At 46.8% G+C, this 24,292-nt stretch overlaps 1 protein-coding gene across 2 annotated transcripts in view; it reads left to right on the plus strand.

The window, feature by feature from the left end:
• Positions 1–24,292, plus strand: part of NUP155 (nucleoporin 155) — a 304,350-nt gene that overhangs the window by 225,747 nt on the left and 54,311 nt on the right. For both annotated transcript variants that reach the window (XM_029578544.1, XM_029578554.1), the window contains one exon: positions 6,527–6,656. In XM_029578544.1, the coding sequence (XP_029434404.1) occupies positions 6,527–6,656 (130 nt within the window). The remainder of the gene's footprint in view (positions 1–6,526; positions 6,657–24,292) is intronic.

A 24,292-nucleotide genomic window follows, 5' to 3' on the forward strand; every position in this document is an offset into this window, starting at 1 on the left:
GGATGCCGAATCGGCTGGCGATGCCTTCCCAGTGTCCGCGGGAATGGTGGCCATTTTAGCTTCTTTTCAGGCAGTAGCTGAGATGGCAGGAAGAGCAGGATTTCTTCTTCCATTGCTCTCCCCAGCCGATGGAAGACCCACAGAGGTCCAGGGTTCCCGGGAACCTCTGTCTGGGAAGGAGGAAAACCTCTTAGGACAGGATCCTGAGGACCTAGCAGGTTTTTTGCCGGATTTTGTGCCGCTTCTGCACAGAGTATAACTTGCCAGGAGGGCCACGAGACGCTGCCTTTCCAGGCTCGAGGAACCGCGTCAGGCCAGGCAGCCCAAGTGGACAGGGGTGAGTGAGTCGACCAGGGTTTAGCCTGAGTCAAATTGCACTTTCGGTGGATGCAAATGAGCCCTCAGAGTCGAATATCAAAGAGTCTCTAGCAGTGGACCCTCCAGACATGGGTTCTTCCCTGGACCTTCAAGATCCAGAAGAGGGGCAGGGCCAGGCCCCAACAGTGGAAGAGGATGATCCTAAGGTGGTTCATCTTTTCCACAGAGAAGAATTGTGGCCCCTGATTCTGTATGTCCTTAAAGAACTGGGAATTAAGGAACCGAGTGAGGAATCTGGTCATGAGGAGATGGACCCAGTCATTGAGGGCTTAAGATGTCCGGTGAAGGTTTTCCCATTTCATAAGTCTGTAAAGAAGCTGGTGCTCTGGGAGTGGGGAAACTCCAGATACCGGTCTAAAGGTTGGCAGAACTATGGATAAGTTATATCCATTTGCTGTGAATGCCTCCGTGTCGGCTGTCACAAAGACAACTATTCCTATGGCTGGTTCTGCTGCACTTAAGGATATGCAGGACAGGAAGTTAGAGATCCATCTCAAAAATATATTTAAGGTGTCTGCTCTGGGCATTTGGGCTACGATGTGTAGCAGTTTCATGCTTTGGGTTTACGCTGGGGACAGTGGTTACAGTCTGATGAAGCGATGTCCATGTCAGAAGCCAAGCAGGCTGAGTAGCTGGAAGCCGTGGTGGCCTATGGAGCAGATGCATTGTATGATCTCATCCGAATGTCCTCTAGGACTATGATGTCGGCGGTCTCAGCCAAACGGCTCCTTTGGTTTCAGAACTGGTCGGTGGACATTTGGTCTAAGTCCCAGTTAGGAGCATTACCCTTCAAGGGGAAGCTGTTGTTCAGAGAGGACTTAGAGGAGCTGGTGAAGCATCTGGGCGAGACACACAAGCTATAGGAAGATAAACTGAAGGGTGGCAAAAATGCCTACTCCTCGCAGCCTCACTGTATTGAATGAATCTGCATTTTCAGATTTCAGCAGAATCGGGCTACAAGAGGAGCCCAAAGATAAGGATCTGGCAGGCAGCAGTTTTGGAGCCAGTCCTTTTGAGGTTGAAAGCCAAAAAGGAATGATTCTGGCCAAGGGGGAAAGGGATCCAAGTCCACACAATGAATCAAGGCCGGTCCACTCATCTGTGTAGGGAGTTGGTTGACTCTTTTCTATGAGGAGTGGGCCAGATCACAACGGATCAGTGGGTCCTAAGTGTGATAAGACACGGTTATGCTTTAGAATTTGCTTGCCCGCTAAAGGACATGTTTATGGTGTCTCCTTGCACCTACGCAAGCAAACGTCAGGTGGTTCAGAAGTCCTTCAACTGTTTACAGATGCTGGGAGCCATCTAACCCATCCCCAGTAGCGAGCGGGGAACAGGAAGTTATTTCGTTTATTTTGTGGTCCCAAAAAAGGAAGGTTGAAGAAGGTGAGCGTGGCTCTGAAGAAGAAGGTGAGCGCGGCTCTGAGTCCCTCGTTTTCATATGGAGACCCTACATTCAGTAATAACCGCAGTGTGCAAAGAAGAATTTTTTACCTTTCTAGATTTGACCAAGGCTTACTTGCACATAGCAGTCCGGCCGGATCATCAAAGATTTCTCCAGTTGCTGGCTCTCAAGACACATTTTCAGTTTTGCGCTCTGCCCTTTGGTCTGGTAAGGGCCCTGAGAACCTTCACCAAGGGATGGTTGTGGTGGCGATGGCTCTCAGGAAGGAGGGCATCCTGATTCACCCATATCTCGACGATTAGCTTATTCAAGCGAAGTCTGAGACCCTTTGCAGTCAGGCATTAGCAGTGGTGCTGCAGTGTTTAAGGTCCCTGCATTGGGTTGTGAATGTCAAAAAGTAAGTTGAACCCTTCTCAATTTTTGGAGTTCCTTCGGGCACATTTCAACACCAGGATCGGGAGAATGTTTCTCACCAAAGAGCGGATCAACAGGCTACAGAGTCAGGTTCGCAGCTTGTTGGAGGTGGCTGTTCCCAGAGTCTGGGATTACCTACAGGTTCTTGGTTCCATGGCTTCCACGTTAGATTTGGTTCCTTGGGCATTTACTGATATGAGATCGCTGCAGGGCACTTTACATTCGAGATAGGATCCGTTGTCAGAGCAGATTCATGTAATGTTTCCTCTTACGGAAGTAGCCAGATCAAGTCTCTCATGGTGGCTTCATCACAACCACTTAAGCAGGGGTGTAACCTTGGAGGTTCCAAACTGGATAGTGGTTACAACAAACGCCAGCCTCTCTGGATGGGAGTTGTGTTTCAAGCGCAGTTGGCGCAGGGCTGGTGGTCGCCAGAGGAGGTGTCATGGTCCATCAATCGTTTGGAGATGAAAGCAATGCGCCTCACGTTGCAAACTTTTCTGCCTCCTTTTTTTTTTTTTTTTTTTTTTTTTACAAGGACGGCCAGTAAGGATTTTATCAGACACTGACAGCGATGGCTTACATCAACCAGCAAGATAGGACCAAGAGTCGAGCAGTGGCTCAAGAGGCACAAGATCTAATTTGCTGGGCAGAGCAGAATTTAGAGTTATTGGCAGACTCTCAAATAGACGGGATAGACAATGTTCAGGCCAATTTCCTCAGTCAGCAGCTAGATCCCAGGGAGTGGGAGTTATCGGAAGAAGCGATGCGGCTTATCTGTCGGAAATTGGGTATTCCCTGCTTAGACTTGATGGTAACTCAAGGAAATGTGAAGGCCCCATGCTTCTTCAGTCGCAGGAGGGAATGCAGAGGAGGAGTCAACGCCTTGACATTCCCATAGCCACAAGGGATTCTCCTATACGTGTTCCTGCCATGGCCCCTAGTAGGCAAAGTGTTGCAGTGAATAGAGATTCAGCCAGGAGAGGTGATTGTGGTGATACCGGAATGGCTCGAGGTCCCTGGTTTGTGGATTTGATCAATCTCACGGTGGATGGGCCATTGCATTTTGCTCATCTTCCTACCTTCTGATTCAAGGCCCCATATTTTCAGATCAGGTGGCTTGCTTCTGTCTCAAAGCTTGGCTTTTGAGGTAAGTGTCTGAGGGAAAGGTTATCCCAAGGATATCATTTCCACTGTTACAGTCTATAAAGACTTCAACATCCTTGGCCTATGTCAGAGTGTGGAGAGCCTTTGACTCCCGGTGCGCAGAATAGGGAGTTGATCCTACTCGAGAGTCCATAGAGCAAATTTGACCTTTTTGCCGCAGGGGTTGGTGAAGGGTTTGGCCGTCAGTTCCCCCAGCGCCCAGGTGTGGTGGCTTTGGGCTATCTTAGAGGCAAGATTCAGAGGGCAGCCCTAGCATCACACTCAGATGTGGTGCATTTTCTCTGAGGTGCGAAGCATTTGCTGCCTCTGGTATGGAAGTTGTGTCCTCCCGGAGCCTTAACTTGGTTGTCAAGTATTTGTGTATGGCTCTGTTTGAACCACTTCAAAGGGCAACTATGAAGGATCTTACCTTAAAGGTTGTTTTCTTGGTGGCGATTTGTTCTGCTAGGAGGATTTCAGAGCTTCAGGTTCTTTCATGCAGGGATCCTGTTTTGAGGATTGCAGATGATGGGGTCGCATTGTGTACAGTTCCTTCTTTTCTTCCTAAGGTGGTATCATCTTTTCATTTGACTCAGTCAGTGGAGCCACCAGCTTTTCCAAATCTGGATACATCTACACCTCACACGAGGGAGTTGAGACTTTTGGATGTAAAAAGGGACTTGCTGCACTATCTTAAGGTCACTAATAGCTTTCGGCTCTCAGATCATCTTTTTATATTATGGAGTGGCGCAAAGAAGGGACATAAAGCTTTAAAATCCACCATAGCAAGGTGGCTGAAAGAGGCAATAAGTTCAGCTTACGTATGTCAAGATTGCTCTGTCCCTGAGGGTTTGAGAGCTCACTCTACTCAGTTGCAAGCTGCATCTTGGGCTGAATGTCAGCAAGATTTGAAGGGCAGCTACTTGGAAGTCGTTGCACACTTTCACCAGACATTATCGTCTGGATGTCCAGGCTCCAGAGGCCATGAGTTTGGGTGAAAGTGTATTTTGAGCGGGACTCTTGCAGTCCCACCCTGTTTAGGGAAACTTGGGTACATCCCAGGAGTCTGGACTGATCTGGGTACGTAAAGGAAAAGGAAAATTGGTTCTTACCTGCTGATTGATGTTCCTGTAGTACCACAGATCAGTCCAGAGTCCCGCCCATTAAGGGGAAGAGGATTGGAGAGAGCGCTTGTTCTGTTCTTGTAAATAGACTGAAGAAGGGCACAGGATTTTTTCTGTTTCTCATAAAGGATGGTTCCCATTAAGGGGATTTTTCTACATCCTTCTGCTCATTTGGAGGAACGTATTATGGGAGGGATGTATTTGTTTAGGCTCAGTAGTATCTTGGCTTGGGTACAGGTCAATACTGAGGGACTGCAGTTGGCACACCAGATTATATGCCTGTGTCAGCAAAACTTTCTCTGTTTCCATCTGCTGGAAGGGAGGCAAAACCCAAGAGTATGGACTGATCTGTGGTACTACAGGAATGAAAATTACCAGGTAAGAACCAGTTTTACTTTGTAACACAGACCCACCAACCTGAGAGAGAAAGAGATGTATCCAGCTATTAAGGCAAAGTTCAAATCATTCACTATTCTTTCCTGTTCATCCTCTTCCTACGCATACCATCTACTTATGGACATCCAGTATAGTCAGTTGGTTCTTGTTATGCCCCAATTTGGAACCTAGAAATATTTTGTCAAAAAGTTATTTGCTAAATTTGGCATCATCCATAAAACCATTCACAACCAAGCCCCTTTGGATCTTCAATTCCCAATCAGACTTCAAACTTCCTCCAGACCAATCAGAGAAGCTTACCGAGGATCCCTGCATACCCCCCCCAACAAAATCCACCCACCATCTAACCACCAGAGAACGGGCCTTTTCCACAGCGGGACCAACCATCTGGAACTCCATCCCACCAGAGCTCAGACAAGAACCTTGCCTGCTGACTTTCAGAAAAAGGCTCAAGACATGGTTATTTAAACAGGCCTTTCCATAAACCTCAGATCCCCCTCAGCTGCTACGATCGATTACTCAACAATTTGTAAATATTTGATACAGTTATCTAGTTACTGTCCGCTATATATTCCTCCTCCCAGTTACGGCACCCCTGTTCATTGTAACTTATGTCTTCTCTATACCATGTTAATAATTAGTTAGGTTTCGACCCTTGTTATTTGTAAACCAACATGATATGATATCTATCATGAATGCCGGTATAAAAAAAAGCACTAAATAAATAAATAAATATAAAAATATTTCTATCCTATGTTGGAAAAAGACAGTTGAGGCCTCTTTTATCTCTAAATAAATCCCTCTTCATGGGGTTTTCGAATAAACCTTTCTCTGAATCTTGTAATACATTATCAAAGCTTCATTGTAGCTTTCATGAACCATATTTCTTTTCTGTTATGCAAAATCATTTTAATGTTGTAAGCAACATCTGGAATTAGGGAGGCAGTAGCAAAAGGAGAATTCTTATTGTGTGACCACAGTGCAAACTAAGGAGAGGAAGCTAAAATCACTTGCTCACACTTGTCAGCACATTGCCTTATGTAAACATGCACTGAATTGATTACATTGTGGGACCATTAAGCGAATACTATACAAAAAAGGAGATCCACTCTGCAGAGTATATTGAATCAATACAGTTACAAAAATACCATCTGCTTCTTTTTATCTTTATTTCATGTATTATAAATGAACATTTATGAAACACTGAGGACAGTGTTAAATATTTAAGAATCCTGGCTCCTAGGAAATGACGGTCTTAGAATTTTTCTCACAGGGTGGCATCGTCAATGGACGACTGTTTCATCTATTTTCAAAGCTTTCTTGCTATTCTGACTTTGGAATACTTAATGTATTCCATACATTTGCATAGTTTTGTAGAAAAGCATATCATGATAAACGGTACACATTAATTTAGCTGTTGAGTGTCTGTTACTCAAACTGCACATCATACCGTTAGATATTGTGACACTTCCAGGAGCAAAACCCTAACAGGAGCTATCAAAAATATTGTGGAATCCCTCAAGCAATGTTTTGCTGCTACCTAATATAAAAAGTTAAATTCATTCTAGTTATTTCACTTTATCTAGACTAGATACACTTGTATTTGCTTGAATTCTTTTTGAGTTGCTTTGGGTATTAACATCTTTTTGTTTGTTGGTTACAGCACAGAAATTTCTCTGCAACAGCGCATTGAATACATATCCCGTGCCATTCTGAGTGCTAAGAGCTCCACTGCCATGTCTTCTCTTGCTGCTGATGGGGAGTTCCTGCATGAATTGGAAGAGAAAATGGATGTAAGGAAAGATCTGGTGATAGGGGGTGTTGCATGGGAGGTAGAAAACAAAACACTTTAGCTAATTAAAAAAAAAGGCTGCATTCCAGTTAACTCTACTAGTGCATATGAATTTTACAAAGGGATATAGAAATAACAGATTGCTTTCTCCATTCTTGGGTCCCCCTGTTCACTTACATGAACTCTGTCAAGATTGGAAAATGGGATTGACGTGATGGTAGTATACAATATATTGCAGCACTAAAAATATATCCAGCTGAAGTAATAGGGGCTTGATTACAGGTCAGCAGGATGAGTCAGTCCCATTGCTTCAGTTTGCATATTTCTAATGCTTCCTTATAGAGAAAATTGAAAGTAGAGCAGGTTATTAAATTCAAGCAGGGCAAACTTACCCTATAGCTTGTCTTATGGCCTTGGCAGGGCTGAGCCAGTGTCATATTGACAGCGGGAGTGAGCCACAATATGCAGCCTCTGCTGGGACAGTGCAGCAGCCATTTTGGTGGCCTGGAGACTTATTGTGTTTGAGCAGTCTGCCAAGTACTAATTTTGTTAGTTGGGCCAGGGCGTGGGATGTATGGTGAATTTTGTTACCTGTAGTAAGACCAGGAGCAGCTGCCATCTTCTGTGCATCAAGGGTCTCCAAATATGGCAACCTGGCTTTGGGACCAGGATGTTCAGTGGCTTAAATTGGGCCAGGCTATGTTTGTTTTGTTTTTAATAGAATGAGCAGTACAGGACAACTTGCCTGTTTTCCTGGTCCATAGTAAGAGTGGGTCGCCATGTTTGTGAGGAGCACTGGAGTGTTTCCTTACCTGGACAACTGGCTAATCAAGAGCCAATCCAATCAAGGAGCTCTCAACGCTTTAAAGCTTACTATAAATCTGCTACACTTGTTGGAGTTTCTCATCAATTACCCAAAATCCCACTTAAATCCATCTTACATGCTAACCTTCATCGGAGCGGATTTGGACATCACAACCGAAAAAGCCTTCCTACCCATGGAGCGCACAAACATACTGTCCAAACTTGCCATATCTCTGCGCACACACAGCAAAGCCTGTCAGTTCTTAACACTGATGTGCCACATGGCTTCTACGGTCCACGTCATTCCCATGGCCAGACTTGACATGAGAGTAACTTCATGGACTTTGAAATCTCAGAGGCTCCAAGCCATTCAACTTCTTTCATCCATGATTCATGAAACCGAATAGCTGCGTCTTTCACTTCTCTGGTGGACAAACAAGGCGAACTTAACGTCAGGTCTACACTTCCAGCCACCAACTCCTCAGGTGACCTTAACCACGGACGCATCCAATTTGAGTTGGGGAGCTCATGTCAACAACCTCCAGACTCAAGGTACATGGACACAGCTCGAGGCAAAATTTCAGATCAACTTTCTAGAGCTTCGAGCCATACGTTATGCTCTTTATGCATTCAAGAACTGCCTTTCGCAAAGACTGTACTCATTCAAACAGGCAATACAGTTGCAATGTGGTACTTGAACAAGCAAGGGGGCACAGGCTCTTATCTGCTCTGCCAAGAAACCGCACAGATTTGGAGCTGGGCCCTCCAACATTCCATGCATCTTCAAGCCACTTATCTAGCAGGCGTGCAGAATGTAGTGGCAAATCGCCTCAGTCTGTTTCCATCCCCACGTGTGGTCTCTGGATCCTTGTGTAGCAAGCAAAATCTTCCAACACTGGGGTCACCCAGACATCGATCTCTTTGCTTCCAAACTGAATCACAAAGTGGACAGATTCTGCTCCCTATACAGACATCAAAAAACGTTAGCCATGGACGCCTTCGCTTGCCCCTGGAACATAGGCCTCCTATATGCGTATCCTCTGATACCCTGATAGCCAAAACTCTCGTGAAGCTACAACAGAACAAAGGGCTCAATGATTCTCATAGCCCCGTACTGGCCTTGACAAGTGTGGTTTCCGATACTTCTCGACCTCTCAGTTCAGGAACCAATTCGTCTGGGTACAGCACCCAGCCTCATCACACAGAACAACGGCAGGTTACGCCACCCGAGCCTTCAAACCCTAGCCCTAACAGCCTGGATGTTGAAAGCTTGATCTTACAACCACTCAATCTTTCAACTAATGTTTCTAAAGTGCTTGTAGCTTCCCGAAAGCTTTCCACACGCAAATCTTACCATTTTAAATGGGCTAGATTTACCAATTGGTGCACACAAAAAGGTATAGATCCCTTTTCCTGCCCCACTCCATCTTTAATAGACTATCTTTGGCACCTTTCAGACTCTGGGCTCCAGTGCTCTGGTCCTCGGTACAGGTACACCTCAGTGCCATCTCAGTGTACCTTAAAGGAATAGGGGATGCCCCAATGACAGCGCAACCCCTTGTGAGTTGGTTTATGAAGGGCCTACTGCAACTTAAGCCCCCTCTACGGCCACCAGTTACTGAATGGGACCTAAACGTAGTACTTGCAAGACTCGCGCGTTTCCCATTTGAACCTTTGTACTCCTGCAATGTTAAATGTCTTACATGGAAAGTTCTTTTCCTAGTAGCCATTACAACTGCTCGAAGGGCAGTGAGTTACAAGCACTTGACACATACTCACCCTATACAAGGTTCCTCCATGACCGAGTGGTCCTCTGTACTCACCCTAAATTCCTTCCCAAGGTGGTAACAGACTCTTTCACCTGAATCGGTCTATAGTCTTACCAACCTTTTTCCCAAGGCCTCACTCGCCAGGGCAAGAGAGTTTTACACACCTTGGACTGTAAGCGTGCACTTGCATTTTACCTAGACCGCATTCCAGTCCAAAGGAAATCCACCCAACTCTTTGTTTCTTTCAAAAAACAAACAAACAAACCGGGAGTTGCAATGGGCAAACAAACCCTCTCCAACTAGCTAGCAGACTGTATTGAATTCTGCTATGAGAAAGCAGGCCTTCCCCTTCAGGGACGAGTGAAGGCGCACTCAGAGCCATGGCATCCTCAGTAGCACACTGTCGTTCAGTACCGATTGCTGAGATCTGTAAAGCTGCAACATGGAGCGCTCTCCACACATTTTGTAGCACATTACTGCCTGGACAAGGAAGGACGTCAAGACTCTGCCTTCGGCCAATCCATCTTGAAGAACTTATTTCCAGGATAATCCCAACTCCCTCCACATCATCTGCTGTGATTTTCAGACTGCCTCATTTTTACCAACAGTACACCAGTTGTTGTGCCTGTTGCACAAGTTGTACGCTGTTGGCTCGAACAAATATGAGTCAGCCTGTAGCTTGCTAATCACCCATATGTGAGAACTACCATCCTGCTTGTCCTGGGAGAAAGCAGAGTTGCTTACCTGTAACAGGTGTTCTCCCAGGATAGCAGGATGTAGTCCTCATGAAACCCACCCGCCACCCAACGGAGTTGGGTCCAAAAGCATTTTATTTTATTTTTTGCTCGCACCTTTTGCTACAAATGAGACTGAAGGGAGACCCCTGTGGCCACAGAGATAATGGATGCTGGGCATGCTCAGTGTGTTGACTGGCAAAGTTCTAGAAACTTTGACAGACGTTTTCTGTGACAGGACTCAGTCTGACATCACCCATATGTGAGGACCACATCCTGCTGTCCTGGGAGAACACCTGTTACAAGTAAGCAATTCTGCTTTTCTCCAACCCCCATTGTCTATTTGCCCACATTCATCTCCTTTCTTAAACTTCCTCCATCTCCCTTCACTCTTCACCCTGACTATGGCTTATTTTTTTCTATGAAAAGACTGAGAAAATTAATTGTAAATTCTCCTCTAGATTGTTGCCTCGAAAATCCACTTCATTCACCTTTGGCCCCTGCCAAGCTTTCTTCCTTTCTTGAAATCACAGATGTGGAAACTGCTCCTTTCCTCCTCCAAACTCACTACTTGTTCCTTTGATGCTTTTACCATTCAACTCCTCCATTCTATCCTCCCTGCAGTCATACCTTCTATGTCATTTCCTCAATCAGTCATGTGCCACTGTTACTGTCCCCTCTGCTTTCAAATATGCTGTGATCATGCCATTCCTCAGAAAATTTTCAATGGTCCTCACCTGCCCTGCAAACTATCAGCCCATCTCCCTCCTCCCTTTCATATCCAGACTGCTTGAATATGCCATTTATCTCCACTGCCTTGACTTTATTTTGTCTCAATCCATTCTGGATCTTCCGCAGTCTGTCTTTCACCCTATTCCACAGAAACTGCTCTTGCCAAAGTATCCAATGACCCCTTTGTGGACAAGGGCCTTTACTTGATCCTCATCTTCCTTGACCTATCTGCTATTTTTGACACCGTTGATCACAGTCTACTACGTGACATGCTGTACTCAATTGGATTTCAGGGGACTCTGCTCTACCCTAGCTGTCTTCTTAACTCTCCCTGTTGTGTTTGTGGCATCTTGTGGGACCCTTAGTCGCAGTGGAGATGCCTTCCATGGGGAGGGTCCCAATGGGGAACCACAACGATAGGCTAAACTCAGAGAGCAGACACTTGTAGGTGGAAAGCTTTATTGTACTGCTGTAGATAGATGGTATGAGGCAGGAAGGAAAGGCATTGAAGTCCAGCAAGGTGCCAATACGTTCAGACAGTCTCAGATGAAGATATCTCACCCAGATGTTCAAGGTAGATAGGAACCCGAAGTGCGGGAAACGCCGAGCCTGGTGGGTAGAGTTGGAGAACTGGATCGTAGAGGTACTCACAGCAATATAGTGCGGGTGTCTTCCTGGTAATGGAGATGGTAGGACCGAAGGTTCGTAGTGCAGGATACCTGGACTGATAGGCCCTCGAGGAGCCTATCAGTCCACTCGAGGAGCCTTGTGATACCAGATATCACAAGAGATCCTGAAAAAAATAGAGACCCCCGAGGAGAGTTAGTAGAAACCCCGAAGGGTAGGTGGAAGCGAGAAGTCCCCGAGGAGTGGGTGCCTAGAGCTTCGTTAGGAGCGAGGTTCCCCGGAGAGTAGGGAGGCATCTAAGCGAGCAGCTTAGAGCGGTCAGAGTAGCTAAACTGAAGGCCTTGCTAATTCAATGATGGTAGCATAGTGGAGGCTGTAAATACCCGGAGGTATCGACATCATGCAGTGGGGATGCCCCGAGGTTCCCGCCATGACGTGAACTTAAGCGTAGGCAACGTGCACGCGCGCACCCTAGGAGGCCACGGGATGGAGCATGGCAGACTGGGACGCCTATGCTGAGTTGGAGACGCCGAGGATTTCGGCACTCGACACCAGAAGCAGCCATCTTGCCCAAGGAGGAGGAAAAGAGGTAAGGCAGAGCAGTCGCAGCCGACTGCGACTGGACGCAACACTCCCATCATACTTTTACTATATCATCTGATGGTTCTTCTACCGCTATTGGTCAGGGTGCCTCAAGGTTCTGTCCTGGGATGTCTTCTTTCTTCTGTCTGCACTTCTTCCCTTGGTGCACTGACCTCCTCCCACAGGTTTTGATACCATTTTTAAGCTGACTACTGCCAAATCTGCCTTTCTACACCAGAATTTTCAACACAAATCCCATCCCAAATTTCAGCCTGCGTCTGACATTGCTATCTGGATGTCCTGCCACCATCTTAATATGGCCAAGACAGAACTTGTTTTCACCATCCAAATGTGCTTCCTCTCTTTTTTTTCTCTCTCTGTGGTTGATACATTTATCCTCCCTCTTCTCTCATCCCATAATCTTGGGAATCATATACAATGCTGCTGTCTCCTCCTTTACGCTTATACAAAACACTACTAAAGTATGTCTGGTCTTTCTTTATAGCATCGCTGAACTCCATCCCTTCTTTCAGAGCATACTGCTTAAATGCTCATTCACTTTCTTCACACCTGCTTAGACTATTGCATCTTGCTTGTTGAGAACCTCCACTGAACTATCTTTCTCCACTGTAATCTATTCAAAATTCAGTTGCAAGATTTATCTATCTTCTGTGTCACTATGACTATGTAAGCCCTCTTCTCTAGTCCCTACATTGTCATTCTATCTGCTTCAGCATACTGTTCAAGATTTTCTTACTCGCCTATAAATGCATTCACTCTGCAACTCCTCATTAACTTTTTTTTTTCTCTCCCTGCTCCATTTATCAAGCAATTTGTTCTTATCTGTGTCCTTATCGACTGCTAGCTCCCAACTCTGTGCTTTCCACCTTGCTGTGTTGTAAGCCTGGAATAGACTTCCTGAGTCTGTGTGTCATGCTCCTTCTCTTACCGTCTTCAAATCTAGTTTAAAAAATAGCTTTTTGAATTTGCTTTTGAATGCTAAGTACTTCTGTACAATAAATACTCTTCCCACAGACTATTGTTGGTCATGTATGTTTGTCTTTACTAGATTATAAACTAGTTAAGACAAACGGGGACTTTTGCTCTTATGTGTATCTGTACAGTGCTGCATATGTCTAGTAGCACTATACGAATGATAAATAGAATGAGTATAAAGCATGATTTATGTGCATAAGACATGTTTCCAGTGATTAAAATGTTATGTACACAAATCATGGTTTCTGTGTTTAAATGCTGATTACCTGACCCCCACTTCACAATCTCCAGGTTCAGCCCCATAGACTAATAGTAGCTTTAGAAACTTTACTCCAATTAAATTTCCAGCATTATGAAAACATGAATTAAGCCTATGCATATCTCTGCATTGAGGAGTAATCATTATTGCCTTGATTAACGTGAGGGTTTGCATAGAGGAGCGCTAATTTATGCATACATTTATTGTGTGCTAACCAACTTCCTGGAAATGAGTGGGCATCAGAAAAGCGGTGGTGGTCCTGCTTCACAAGATTAGTAGCAGAAAGGAGGCTGGAAACTGCAGGCCGGTTAACCTCACATCGGTAGTGGGAAAATTAATGGAGATGCTGCTAAAGCGAAGGAGTGTGAACTATCTACAATGTGATGGGTTGCTGGACCCAAGGCAGCATGGATTCACTAGGGGAAGGTCCTATCGGACAGATCTGATTGATTTTTTTTGATTGGGTGACTAGAGAATTGGATCAAGGAAGATCGCTCGATATGATCTACTTGGATTTCAGAAAAGCATTTGATACGGTTCCGCATTGGAGGCTTGTGGATAAAATGAGAAGCTTGGGAGTGAGCGCCAAGGTGATGCCGTGGATTACAAACTGGTTGATCAGTAGGAGATGGCATGTAATAGTAAGTGGAACCTAGTCTAAAGAGAGATCCATGTTAAGTAGAGTGCCAACGGTGATTGGTGTTGGGACCGGTTCTGTTCAATATCTTTGTGAGCGACATCGCGGAAGGAGTAGAAGGTAAAGTTTGTCTATTTGTGGATAAAATTAAGATCTGCAAAAGAGTGGACATGCCTGAAGGAGTAGAGAGAATGAAAAGTGATTTAAGAAAGCTTGAAGAGTGGTCGAAGATTGGCAGCTGGGATTCAATTCCAAGAAGTGCAGAGTCATGCATCTGGGATGCGGTAATCCAAAAGAGCTGTATATGGTGGGGGATGAAAGACTGATGTACACGGACCAAGAGAGGGATCTTGATATGATAGTGTCTGGGGATCTGAAGTTCCCTGTACGTACCAGGATCAGTCCAGACTGCTGGGGTTATGCCTCCCCTCCAGCAGATGGAATCAGAGAAAAGCTGAAAAGCACCTCCCATATAACCCGGGGTGCCACCTGCGATCCCTCAGTATTTTCTCTGACTCCAGCAGATTGAGAGGCATAACCTGCCGTCCTGATCTCAAAATTCCTGGGGCCTTGCCCCATCAGGTTTGCATTTCTTAAAAAAAAAACCAGATCTTTAGACCTTTTGACTGGATCATTTAAAAAAAAAACAAAAAAAACAGGGTATTGGTTTCTGTTTTCTTCTGATCCTTTTCATAAGTTTGTGCAGAAGCCAGCCAAGGGCAGGCAAGGCAGGGCATTGCCCTACAGCCAATTCCCAGAGTGGTTATAACAATAGCCCAGTGAGAAGAGGGGGAAGATTTACCAGTGGGCCGGTCACTCTTCCCCCTCCCTCAGAGATGTTTTAATTCATTTGCCTCCCCCCCACCCAGTGCCGTCCCCCGAGGGCTGAGTAGTTTGTTTAAAAAAAAAAATTTTAAAGTACAAAAAAAAAAGTACAAAAGGAGATTTAATTCGGATTTCAATTTTAGTACTTTATTAGCTAGGATTCTTACCTCAGCCGCGCCTGCCTACAGTCTCCCGGGTCTCCGGAGGGGGTGGAGCTTCCATCCGGCTGCCAGCAATGCCGAGAGGGATGGCTTGTAATTCTTGTGGCGAGCCGGGGCTCCGGCTCTCCCACGAAGGCCTCTGCTCCCGGTGTCTCCCCGGGGGCAAGGGGCCTTCGCAACGATCAGTTCCGGCGCGGGGGGGGCGGCCATTTCACGGCCAAAAAATTCGCGCGGCTGAGGGGCAGAGGCCTGGCTCGCACCTGATTAGCGTGGGAGCGGCGGCCATGTTGTCTGCCTCGGACGGGGACGCTGATCTCTCTGAGGAGGGAGAGGATCTCCATCCTCCGCTGTCCCCACCGGCTCTAAGCCCGCACAGGCCGCATGGTTTGTCTTCAGATATGGCGGCTCCTCCATCCAATCTCCTGGAGGGGCCCTTAAAGCGGCAACACCCGTTTTCTTCTAAATTTATTTTATTATCACATAAGGCATATATGGAGGCGGAGACTGAGTGGGATTCCCAGTCTCCTAGCCCAGCTAAGATCCCGAGGGATTCCATGGGTCAGGGAAGGGCGGATTCCCGCATCTTTTCCTCTAACCCGGGGGATAGGCCGCCTGACCCGGTGACCTTGGGGGATCCAGGGTCTCAGGATACATTCACCCACGATATGGGCGATAAGGGGGACAATGCCACCCAGGTGGAGGGGGATAACCCCCAGGTCCTCCATCTGTTCCGTCGGGAAGAGCTGGATCCCTTGATCTTGCATGCACTTCAGGAGCTGGAACTTCCTCTTTCACAGGAAACGTCAGATTTATCTTAGGGAGATTGAGCTTTAGCTGGGCTCCGCGCCCCACCGCAGACTTTTCCTTTTCATCCGAAGCTGTTCCAGATTGTATCCCGTGAGTGGGAGACCCCGGAGGCCTCTTTGAGGGTTACCAGAGCCATGGAGAAACTATATCCACTTCCTAATGATTCGCTTGACCTCCTTAAAGTTCCGAAGGTGGATTCGGCGGTCATGGCCATAGCCAAGCATACTGCTATTCCGGTGACTGGAGGCACAGCGCTCAAGGACCTTCAGGATAGGAAGTTGGAAGTGTTGCTCAAGCAAATATTTGAAGTATTCACCTTAGGGATACAGGCCGCAGAATGCAGTAGCCTTATGCAGCGAGCTTTGCTACGTTGGGTTCAGCAAATGTTGACAGCCCAAGACCTTCCTCCGGGGGAGGCTGAAGAGGCGGACCGTATAGAATCAGCAGTCGCCTATACGGCAGGTGCTCTATATGATCTCCTACGTACTTCGGAGCGCACTATGTCTTCAGCGGTGTCCGCACAGCACCTACTGTGGTTCCGTAACTGATCCGCGGATGCCTCGTCTAAATCTCAACTAGGGTCCTTCCCTTTTCGAGGTAAGCTGCTGTTTGGTGATGAGCTGGAACAACTCATAAAAGCCTTGGGAGACAACAAGGTGTATAAGCTGCCAGAGGACAAACCCATGTCGGCCCGTTCACTGGGTAGCTACAGGGGCCGTTTTAGGGGACAGCGTCTCTTCCGGTCTGGTAGGGGTGCGTCGGTCTATATCCCTAAGCATGCAGCTTCAAGAGCACAGTCGTGGTCGTATTCCTTTCGGGCAGACGGCCTCAGCGAGCCGGGGCCCATGCCTTCGCACACAACAGCAAACCAGCACAATGAAGGGACACTGGCCCATTCCTCCATACCGAAGATCGGGGGCCGACTATCCCAGTTTCACGAGGAATGGGTCAAAATTACCTCAGACCAGTGGTACTAGATATTATAAGTCGCAGTTATGCTTTGGATTTTGCTCGTCCCCTCCAGGATTTCTTTCTGGTGTCTCCTTGCAGACCGCCCCAGAAGCAGCAAGTGGTCCTTCAGACCTTAGCTCGGTTGAAGGCTCTAGGAGCCATTGTGCCAGTTCTCCGATCAGAATGCCGGACCGGTCGTTACTCCATTTATTTCGTGGTACCCAAGAAGGATGGAACGTTTTGACTGATTTTGGACCTCAAACAGGTCAACAAGGCGTTGTGGGTACCTCATTTTCGTATGGAAACGTTGAAATCGATCATTGCGGCGGTCCACAAAGACGAGTTTTTGGCTTCTTTGGACTTGACGGAAGCTTACCTTCATATAGGGATCCAAGAACACCATCAGCGGTTTCTGAGATTCATGATCATAGATCAACACCATCAGTTTTGTGCCCTACCCTTCGGGCTGGCGACTGCACCCCGAGTGTTCACCAAGGTGATGGTGGTGGTGGCGGCGAGCTTACAACGGGAAGGGATTCTAGTACATCCCTATCTGGACGACTGGCTCATTCGAGCGAAGTCGGAGGACCTCTGCAGGGCGGCGGTTCGTTCGGTTGTGTGTCGCCTGCGGTCCCTGGGCTGGGTTGTCAATTATGCAAAGAGCCAGTTGATCGCAACCCAGGTGTTAGAATTTTTAGGGGCTCGATTCGATCCCGTTGTAGGCAAAGTCTCGCTACCACTCGAGCGCATGGACAGGTTGATGTCTCGGGTGTGGCATCTGCTGTCGCTCCCCTCCCCAGAGGTGTGGGATTATTTACAGGTTCTTGGGTTTATGGCATCTACCCTGGAGCTAGTTCCTTGGGCTTTCGCACATCTGAGACCCTTGCAGAGGGCGCTGCTGTCTCATTGGGATCCCAAGTCTGAAGAGTACCAGATCCCCTTGCCTCTATTCAAACCTGCCAGATCCAGTCTGGACTGGTGGCTCACTCCGGCTCACTTACTGCAAGGGGTAGGCCTCGAGAGCCCTCAATGGGTAGTCGTAACAACCGATGCCAGTCTCTCCGGTTGGGGGGCAGTGTGTCAGTCGAGGTCAGCTCAGGGTCTTTGGACTCAGTTACAAGCAAAGTGGTCCATCAACAGATTGGAGACCAGGGCAGTCCGGCTAGCTCTGCAACACTTCTTACCAATGTTACGCTGCAAAGCGGTGCGGATTCTCTCAGATAATGGCCTACATAAACAGACAAGGAGGCACTAAAAGTCGCCCCTTGGCCGATGAGGCGGACAAGTTAATGAGCTGGGCGGAGCATCACCTGGCCCGGATTGCGGCATCTCACATAGCCGGGGTCGACAACGTTCAGGCGGACTTCCTCAGCAGTCAGCGATTGGATCCCGGAGAATGGGAACTGTCTGAGGAAGCGCTGCGAATGATCTCGAGACAATGGGGAACCCCCCGCCTGGACTTGATAGCGACTCGTCTGAACGCAAAGGCAGCTCGCTTCTTCAGTCGCAGATGGGACCACGGGTCCGAAGGAGTGGATGCTCTGGTTCTTCCATGGCCAGCGCACATTCTCCTTTATGTGTTTCCTCCATGGCCACTAATAGGAAAGGTATTGCGTCGCATAGAGTCTCAATAGGGGCCGGTGATTCTAGTAGCCCCGGAGTGGCCGCAAAGACCGTGGTTCACCAATCTGATCAATCTAGCGGTGGACAATCCAATACGCTTCAATCACCTACCCAACCTCCTAAGGCAGGGTCCAGTATTTTTAGATCAGGCCGACCGATTCTGTCTAGCAGCCTGGCTTATGAGAGGAGGCAGTTAAGAAAGAAGGGTTACTCGGAGGCAGTTATTTCTACTCTTCTTCGTGCCAGGAAGACTTCTACTTCTATTACCTACGTTCGGGTATGGAAAGTCTTTGATTCTTGGTGTCGAGGGTTGAGCTTGTCCCCGCGACGGGCCACTATTGTTCACATCCTGTCATTCTTACAAGACTGATTACGGAAGGTTTTGGCTTACAGTTCGCTCAGAGTTCAGGTTTCGGCCTTGGGCGGCCTTCGTGGTAAGGTTGATGGTGTTTCCATTGCTGCACACCCGGATGTGATACGGTTTTTGAAGGGGGCCAAGCACTTGAAACCACCAGTACGCTTGGTTTGTACGTCCTGGAGTTTGAATTTGGTTCTCCATTGCCTTTGCGGGCCACCTTTTGAGCCCCTGAAGTGAGCGACAATTAAGGACTTGACGCTGAAAGTGGTGTTTCTCGTGGCTATCTTTTCGGCTAGGCGGGTTTCGGAGCTCCAAGCCTTGTCCTGTCGAGAGCCTTTTTTGCGTATTTCTGATTCGGGTATTTCTCTTCGCACAGTACCCTCCTTTCTGCCTAAGGTGGCCTCGGCTTTTCATGTCAACCAGTCAGTCGAGTTGCCGGCATTCTCTGATGAGGATAAGGATCTGAGGAGATTGGATGTCCGTAGGGTTCTCTTGCAGTACTTGGGGATTACTAATCCATTTCGATTGTCTGATCATCTCTTCGTCTTGTGGAGCAGTCCTAAGAAAGGAACTAAGGCTTCTAAAGCTACTATCGCCCGCTGGCTGAAGGACGCTATCGCTTCTGCTTACATATGTCAAGGACGCCAGTACCGGATGGTCTTAAGGTGCATTCTGCATCATGGGCAGAAAGTCAATGTTTCTCGCCACAAGAGATTTGTCGGGCGGCCACTTGGAAATCCTTGCACACATTTGCTAAACATTACCATTTGGATGTACGGGATCCGAAGGTGGATTCTTTTGGCAGCAGTGTGCTTCGCGTGGGACTCTCCAGGTCCCACCCCTTATAGGACAGCTTGGGTACATCCCAGCAGTCTGGACTGATCCTGGTACGTACAGGGAAAGGAAAATTAGTTCTTACCTGTTAATTTTCATTCCTGTAGTACCAAGGATCAGTCCAGACGCCCGCCCGTACACAGGAGAGTCCAGTCAACTATTCATATTCTCTTGACAGGTGACGATGCAAGTCAGTTTATTTTTGCAGAACCACTATAGTTCTAATTGTTCTTCTTGCACGTTCAAGCATGTTCTACCTTTTTAACAGGTTTAGTTTTAACTTGATCTAGTCATTGGTTGATAAAGCGTGTTTATGCATGATGCACTATAAAAATTGTAGCAACAGCCATTCATTCTGCATTGATATCGATAATACTGAGGGATCGCAGGTTGCACCCCGGGTTATATGGGAGGTGCTTTTCAGCTTTTCTCTGACTCCATCTGCTGGAGGGGAGGCATAACTCCAGCAGTCTGGACTGATGCTTGGTACTACAGGAACGAAAATTAACAGGTAAGAACTAATTTTCCTATGATGAAGCAATGTGACAAAGTGATAGTTAAAGCCAGAAGAATGCTGGGCTGCATAGAGAAAGGAATAACCAGTAAGAAAAAGGAGGTGATGATGCCCTTGTACCAGGTCCTTGGTGAGTCCTCACCTGGAGTATTGTGTTCAGTTCTGGAGCCCATATCTCAAAAAGCATAAAGACAGGATAGAGGCGGTTCAGAGAAGAGTGACAAAAATGGTATAGGGTCTGTATCGGAAGACCTATGAGGCAAAGCTTAAGGATCTGAGTATTCATATCCTGGAAGATAGGTGGTGCAGGGAAGGTATGATATAGATCTTCATTTATCTAAAAGGTTTTAATGATGTACAGACTTTGAACCTTTTCCATTAGAAAAAAATAATAGAATTAAGGGTCATGAAATGAAACTCCAGAGAGGATGACTCAGAACCAACATCAGGAAATATTTCTTCTTGGAGAGGGTGATAGAGGCCTGGAATGCCCTTCCGGAGGAGGTGGCAAAGATGAAAACAAAGAATTCAAAGGGGCATGGGATAAATATTGTGTATCACTAAAGGCTAGAGGACGGAAATAAGACAAGCGTTCAGGAGGGTAACTTGCTGCTATAGCAGTTCCTACCCTTAGCAGAAGGCATGGAGGTTACTACCCTTAACCAATATGCTTTGATGCATTTAATGCAACTGCAGCATTGCTCCCTGCTTTGACGGCAGGGGGGAAAAGAGCTGTCTTAGGAAAAACAGCTCCATTATTTTATCATATTTGAGGGAAGTTTACTTATTTTACTGGGGAAACATTGGAACGCTAGTGCGGATCCCACATGGTCCCACATGAAAATGTGAAGTGCCAAGTTGCCCGAAACACCCACCATACCCCTAAAATCATATCCGGGGGGAATCCATGAAGACCCAGGACTGCTGCCCCCACCACCTGTAGAGGCAGCCTCTGCTTAAAAAAATGATTTTAAAGCACGTAGCAACATCCCGCCCCCTTACCTAAACTCTCCCGTGGCCTCAATAAAGAACCTCCAATGACTTCAGCGGCCCCCCAGCAGCCCCCCTGGTTCCAAATAGACAATCATTCCTGGGGTCTAGCGTCTCCTCCAGCCATACAAAAACCACCTGAAGGTCTGAGGGAGTACCCTGACCCCACCCTCCACCTTAGTAAAAGATAAGTGGTGGCTAGAGGGGACCTGGAGTGCCCCCCCCCCCCCCCCCCAGTTCCAGACCACATCATTTTTCAAAATGGGTTTCCCTGACCTTGCCCTGCCACTTGATAGGGATAAAGTCTATTTATTTATTTTTTTAAGCATTTTATATTCCGTATTTCCTAATAAAGATCACAACGGTTCACAAGAAACATTCATAGATCAAGGCTATTTGATAGTTTGATGAGACATTCGTAATATGGGTCTATACATTCATAGGGTCAGATCAATACATTCAGGGATTAGATCTTAGCTGGGCCTGGAGGAAGCGGGGCATTCTGGGCCCCCACTAGCCACAACTATTTTTTTTTTTTGTTTGTTTATTTTTTTATTTTTTTTTACTAGGGTACGGGTTGTAGAGACTTCTCTGTTATTTGTATGGCTGGAGATGGAGGACACTAGACCCCTGGGATGATTATCTATTTTGAACCTGGGGAGACTTTTAAATGGGGGTGGGCTTTTGAATGAGAGGCCTTTGAAGTCATCAGAGGTTCTTTATTGAGACCAAGAGAGGGATTAGGGAAGGGTCATCACCTTCCAGTATAAAATTTTTTTGTGTGGGTCCATGTGGCTGGGAATCTCTACAGCCCTCCCCCCCCCCACCCCCCGACATAATTTTAGATATGTGAGAGGGTGGCATTTTAAGGCTTTGGGATTTTAATGCAATACCAGCCCTGGCCAAGGTGGGCCACCATCAACGCATTTTTGTCCTAAGTTCATCCTATGATTAAAAAATTGCATGCTGTGAATGCCACAATATTTTGTTGGGGAGGGCCAAAGTATCATGGGAAGGTCCCCCATCCCTGCGATAATTTGGCCTTCCCATGATAAAATAGCATGATTTGATAAATCTCCCTATAAGATAAGAACATAAGAACATGCCATACTTGGTCACACCAAGGGTCCATCAAGCCCAGCATCCTGTTTCCAACAGTGGCCAATCCAGGCCATAAGAACCTGACAAGTACCCAAAAACTAAGTCTGTTCCATGTTACTGTTGCTAGTAATAGCAGTGGCTATTTTCTAAGTCAACTTAATTAATAGCAGGTAATGGACTTCTCCAAAGAACTTATCCAATCCTTTCTTAAACACAGCTACACTAACTGCACTAACCACATCCTCTGGCAATAAATCCCAGAGTTTAATTGTGAGTTGAGTGAAAAAGAATTTTCTCCGATTAGTTTTAAATGTGCCACGTTGTTAGTGTTTGAGGTAGTAATGGGTGGATCCTTGGGCGGGTAGCAGATGACCACGCCCCCGGGGAAGATCCCGAGAGGGACCACCGGTCAGGCTCAGAGTATGGAGACAGACACACACTAGTTCTTTTATTAAACAGTATATTGAGCCACCAGAGGTGGCAGTAGTGAGCTGAATTGCCCAGCTGGGCTGTAGTCCCTCAGATACTGGAACAGCGATCCTGGAGAACTGAGCTGTAGAGAAACTGAATATAGTGAGTAGGCAGGGTATGCAGAGTTCAGGAGCAGAACCTTGATGGTAACACTCGTACAATAGTCTCTTGGAGGCAGCCCAGGAGCTGGAATGAAGTAGGCCCTTGAGCGAGTACCTAGTTCCAGGGAACATTCTGAGAGAGAGAAGGTAACTCACTGATGTTGTAGGCAGCGATGACTTCCTGGCAGAAGTGGTATTCAGTAGCAAGTCCGGGAACGAAGGCCCTCAAGGAGCGAGTACTGGTTCCAGACTGCGTTCTGAAAAGCAAAAGAGAAAGTGAGGCCCCCGAGGAGCAGGTACCCCTGGTAAGTCCGAGGAGGCAGAGTCGCTTAGGTAGTGTAACAACGTTGATAACTCAATACATTAGCAATTTCAGAGACCTTAAATATCCGGTGTGGATGACATCATCTCAGGGGAACGCCCCTGAGGTTCGCGCCACTGCTGGTACTTCAGTTGGGGCTGCGCGTGTGCCCTTAGGCTCTGGGAAAACATGGCGACGTGCAGCGTCTGGCCGGTCCGGGGACGCCAGAAGAGGACGGCAGGAGGACGTCGCAGCAGCCAAACTTCCAACAGGCAAAGAGGGAGTCGCCAAAGCGGTAAGGTAGGCGTAGTGGAGACGTCGGGCAGCGGCGGTCGCAACAGTACTCCCCTTCAAAGGGCGATTTCCTCTGCGGGTACCAGGCTTGGGTTTTGAAGGATGCGCGAGGTGGAACTGACGAAGCATCTCTTTGTCCAGAGTATTGGTCTGAGGCTCCCAAGAGTTTTCTTCGGGGCCGAAACCTTTCCCATTTCAGAAGGTATTCAAAAGTATTGCCTCTCATGAACATACAGGACTCTTCGACTTTAAATTCTAAGTCGTCCTCTGCATTGATGACAGGTGGATCTTGAGGTTTGGAAGAAAATGTGCTGAGTATGAGTGGTTTCAGAAGTGAAACATGGAAAGCCAATCATTTAATCCATGCCGGACGATTTACCATCTCGCTAATGTGGAAATCACCTCCTACGATGGTTGAGACAGGTGCATGAGATTGCTCTTGTGGAGAAGCTCACTTACACCCTTAAACAAAAAATGTTGTGTTATAACACAATATGGTCACCCTATTGGGTTTATAGGAGGACATTACTCATGCAATAGAAATAATATAGTTGTCATTGACAAAGATCATGTACTACAGGGTTAAGTCTGGGTATAACTACATAATATGCTTATTATGCTCATATTGTGTTCTTGATTCGGTCCATGGGGGGGTAGGTAAAGGAGTTACTATTGTTCCTTCATTTATATATCAGGATTCTACTTTCTGTATTAAAATTCTTAAATAAGGAGTTAAAAAAAAGAAATTTATCTGGCAATATTATTGGACTCCAGATAAGGCATTCAAAACAAGATCCTTCTCCTCTAATATCTGTTCCAAGTGTGGTATTGAGGTAGGAACTTACTCACATCTATTCTGGTCATGCCTTTGTAATTACCCGTTGTGGTGCAAAGTGGGAGGGATGTGTGCTACAATTATAGGGATCCAGGTCCTCATAAACCCAGACGTTTGGTTATTTGGTAGTTTCTCCTGCATCCAGCAACGGTATGAGGCGAATACTTGTCTCTTACTACAAAAAATGGGGCTGGTTGGTAAGAAAACTTTACTTGCCCATTGGATAGGTGACTCTCTTCCTAGCCCTGAAGCTTGGTTTGCTCGAATGGTGAAACTGTTTACTTTTGAATTTCTCACTGCACACTCAAGCACTCCTAAACGTTTCCACTCA

Source organism: Rhinatrema bivittatum, chromosome 1 (genome assembly GCF_901001135.1).
Source record: "Rhinatrema bivittatum chromosome 1, aRhiBiv1.1, whole genome shotgun sequence".
Taxonomy (NCBI): domain Eukaryota; kingdom Metazoa; phylum Chordata; class Amphibia; order Gymnophiona; family Rhinatrematidae; genus Rhinatrema; species Rhinatrema bivittatum.